At 44.1% G+C, this 2860-nt stretch overlaps 1 protein-coding gene across 1 annotated transcript; it reads left to right on the top strand.

Annotated features, from left to right (window-relative positions):
- The first annotated feature begins 2380 nt into the window (after positions 1 to 2380).
- On the top strand, positions 2381 to 2860 carry LOC141600728 (uncharacterized). Its single transcript, XM_074420974.1, has one exon. The coding sequence runs from the start codon at positions 2381 to 2383 to the stop codon at positions 2858 to 2860; it is 480 nt and encodes a 159-aa protein (XP_074277075.1).

Genomic DNA, 2860 nt, shown 5'->3' with positions numbered 1-2860 from the left:
TAACCTCAAAGGAGGTAGGCTTAAGTAATGCAAAGACAGGGAAGCTAGTAGGGAAGGTTAGTAAGGCAACCAAAGAGGGATGCAGGGGAGTGTCGGGGTCGAGGTTTGACGTACTGGGCCAACTAGGTTCGGATGACCCAGGTACAAACCTTAATACAGAGCTGGAAGAGGAGCAGGGAGCTCACATTGATTTGGATTTGGGTATGGGTCAAGAAAATTACATGGCTAGTCAAAACGGATCTTTAGGAAGTCCAAAATCTTTATCGAATATTTCCATTAATATGGAAGAATCAATTCCGAAGATTACAAAGCAAACTAACGGAGTAATTTTAGGCAATGACAGAAGCCAATCCATGGATTTAGGAAACTGTTCCGGGTGTAATTCCAGAGCAAGTATCGTTACCACCCGTGGCTTGTAGAATAATGTCTTGAGTTGAACCCTTCTTGCCTTTATCGTTCCTCTCGGCCTCTCCTGCAACAATGAACGAACTGAGGGCTTGGCTTTGTGCCAAGCGTACTCACTCCGACGCTCAAGTCAGTAAACTTAAAGGATTAAGTTGTGTTACTTGGCTAGGTATGTATTGTAGAGAGATAAGGAAGATATTACCAGATGAATAGTGTATTTAGGTTAAGTTGTGGGATCCTTTCCTCAATGAAGGTTGAGGAGTATTTATAGGCTTTCACCTTTTGTCACGTAGTGGCCAAGTGGCCAAGTGGCTAGCAGGTGGAAAGACTGATCTACCCCTCGGCCGAGGGACCTATGGCAAGCCGGCGGGCCATGTTGACTCACCGCCGAGGGGTCTTGGATATGAGTACGCGGGTATGTGTCCCGGGGCGGCGGTTGTCATGCCGAGACCCAGCTAACAGCCGATGGGCTGCATCGGCTAGGCTGTCTAAGTCGTTGACTTGTTGTGGATATCTTTGACCTTGTTCAATATGTTGACTTGGTCGGTGCGAAATATGCCCCATCAATTTGCCCCCAGCGTAGTCTATGCCGTGGTATGGGCTCCGATGTACGTTTGAGCGTATATTCTGCGCAAGTAATTTGTAACAAATGTTCTGTATCGGCTTCTTCTGCGGCGGCTTCCTTTACCTCGGCCTGGTCGATCTTAGGCCGTACCATATCCCCCCTCCACATGGATGCGTAAAGGGCATCCGATGTGGAAAAGAAAGTGACGCTGGCCGAGACCAGGGTTGAGAGAGCCAAGCCCTCAGTTCGTTCATTGTTGCAGGAGAGGCCGAGAGGAATGATAAAGGCAAGAAGGGTTCAACTCAAGACATTATTCTACAAGCCACGGGTGGTAACGATACTTGCTCTGGAATTACACCCGGAACAGAAACAATCTCAACAAGAAAGATACGATTATTCCTATGATTAGGATGGCAGTGAATGATGAAGGATTTTTTGAAGATCCCAGCCTAGTACAAATTCTTGTTAAAGAGGTTAGCAATATATTTGCCAAAGATTCCTTTCAACCAAGATTTCCAAAGAACAATCAATTACCTATTAGGACTCCTATTCCTAAATTTCATAATTTAAATAAGGAAAATAAGGATATTAATAGGAGGATCCCTTTAGCGTACAAAATTGTCAAAAAACCTCTGAAGAAAACTACACAAAATCGTCCAGCTCTATCCCAAATTTCGAATAACCATGAACCAAAATTACCCATTTCTTCATTTACCAGTAACGCGTCTCGTCCACATCCCCCCGTCTCAGAACCTGTTCATCGATGCCCCAATGGCGAACCCAGTGTTGGCAGTAGCAATCCCACTTGCTCATTCAATCGAGATGGAGATAGAGGCAGTTCTTCCTCCAATATCGATCACAGCTGACCTATTCATGGAAGTAAAGGTCCCTCTTCTAATGATGAGGGTACTCAATAGATTATCTGAGGCTTTTATGTCCTCGGTAACAAACCCTCATACTGTGTCTATGGATCGTTATCCCAACAGATTGATTCAACGTCCACCTTTAAGTCTTATGACTTAGAATGTACAAGGAGCTGGAAGCCCGACTTTCTTATCTATACTTAAGGAACTTATTCGCATTAACAAACCTCAGGTGTTAGCTCTTGTTGAAACACATATTAGTGGAGCAGTGGCGCAAAGAGTTTGTGATAGAATCAATTTTGGAGGCAAAACTCGGGTTGAAGCAGAGGGATTCAGCGGAGGCATTTGGCTTTTTTGGAGACCATAAGAGGTAAGGGTTAATCCCATTATTCACAACTCTCAACATATTACTGTGGAAATATCCCGCACTGGAGAAATACCATGGTTTTATACGGCGGTTTATGCTAGCCCCGACTCAGTTAAAAAAGAGGAATTGTGGAGGAACTTAGAGGAGTTTGCTCATTCCCATAACAGACCGTGGTTAATCATGGATGACTTTAATGAAACTCGTTTCATGCATGAGAGAAATAGCAATAATGAGGGGATGCAAAGGAGATGTGATAGATTCAACTCGTGGTTGGAAACCAATGAACTGATGGACCTAGATTATTCAGGACCAGCCTACACTTGGACGAGAGGTAACACTCTATCCACAAGAAGATGGGCAAGACTTGATAGGGCAGTGTGTAATTCTGCTTGGAGGGTCATGTTTGCAGAGGGATCACTGCGTCATCTAATGCAAAATCAGTCGGACCATTGTCCTATACTGGTTAACACGAATGGGTTTGCTCCCATTCCTTCAGTCCTCATACCTTTTCGATTTCAAGCAGCGTGGATGTGTCATGAGAAATTCACGGAATTTGTTTCGAATAATTTGCAAAATGATCAACCGCTCATTCCCTTTGTGTACTCGTTTGCGGATAAACTACAGGAATGGAATAAGCAGGTTTTTGGTAACATTTTTTAG

The sequence above is a fragment of the Silene latifolia genome, chromosome 9 (genome assembly GCF_048544455.1).
Source record: "Silene latifolia isolate original U9 population chromosome 9, ASM4854445v1, whole genome shotgun sequence".
Taxonomy (NCBI): domain Eukaryota; kingdom Viridiplantae; phylum Streptophyta; class Magnoliopsida; order Caryophyllales; family Caryophyllaceae; genus Silene; species Silene latifolia.
Note: the sequence above shows the minus strand (reverse complement) of the source record. Positions and strands in the feature narration are given on the sequence as shown.

Coding starts and splice junctions, on each gene's coding strand:
- LOC141600728 (XM_074420974.1), top strand. CDS start 2,381: ATGGATGACTTTAATGAAACTCGTTTCATGCATGAGAGAAATAGCAAT.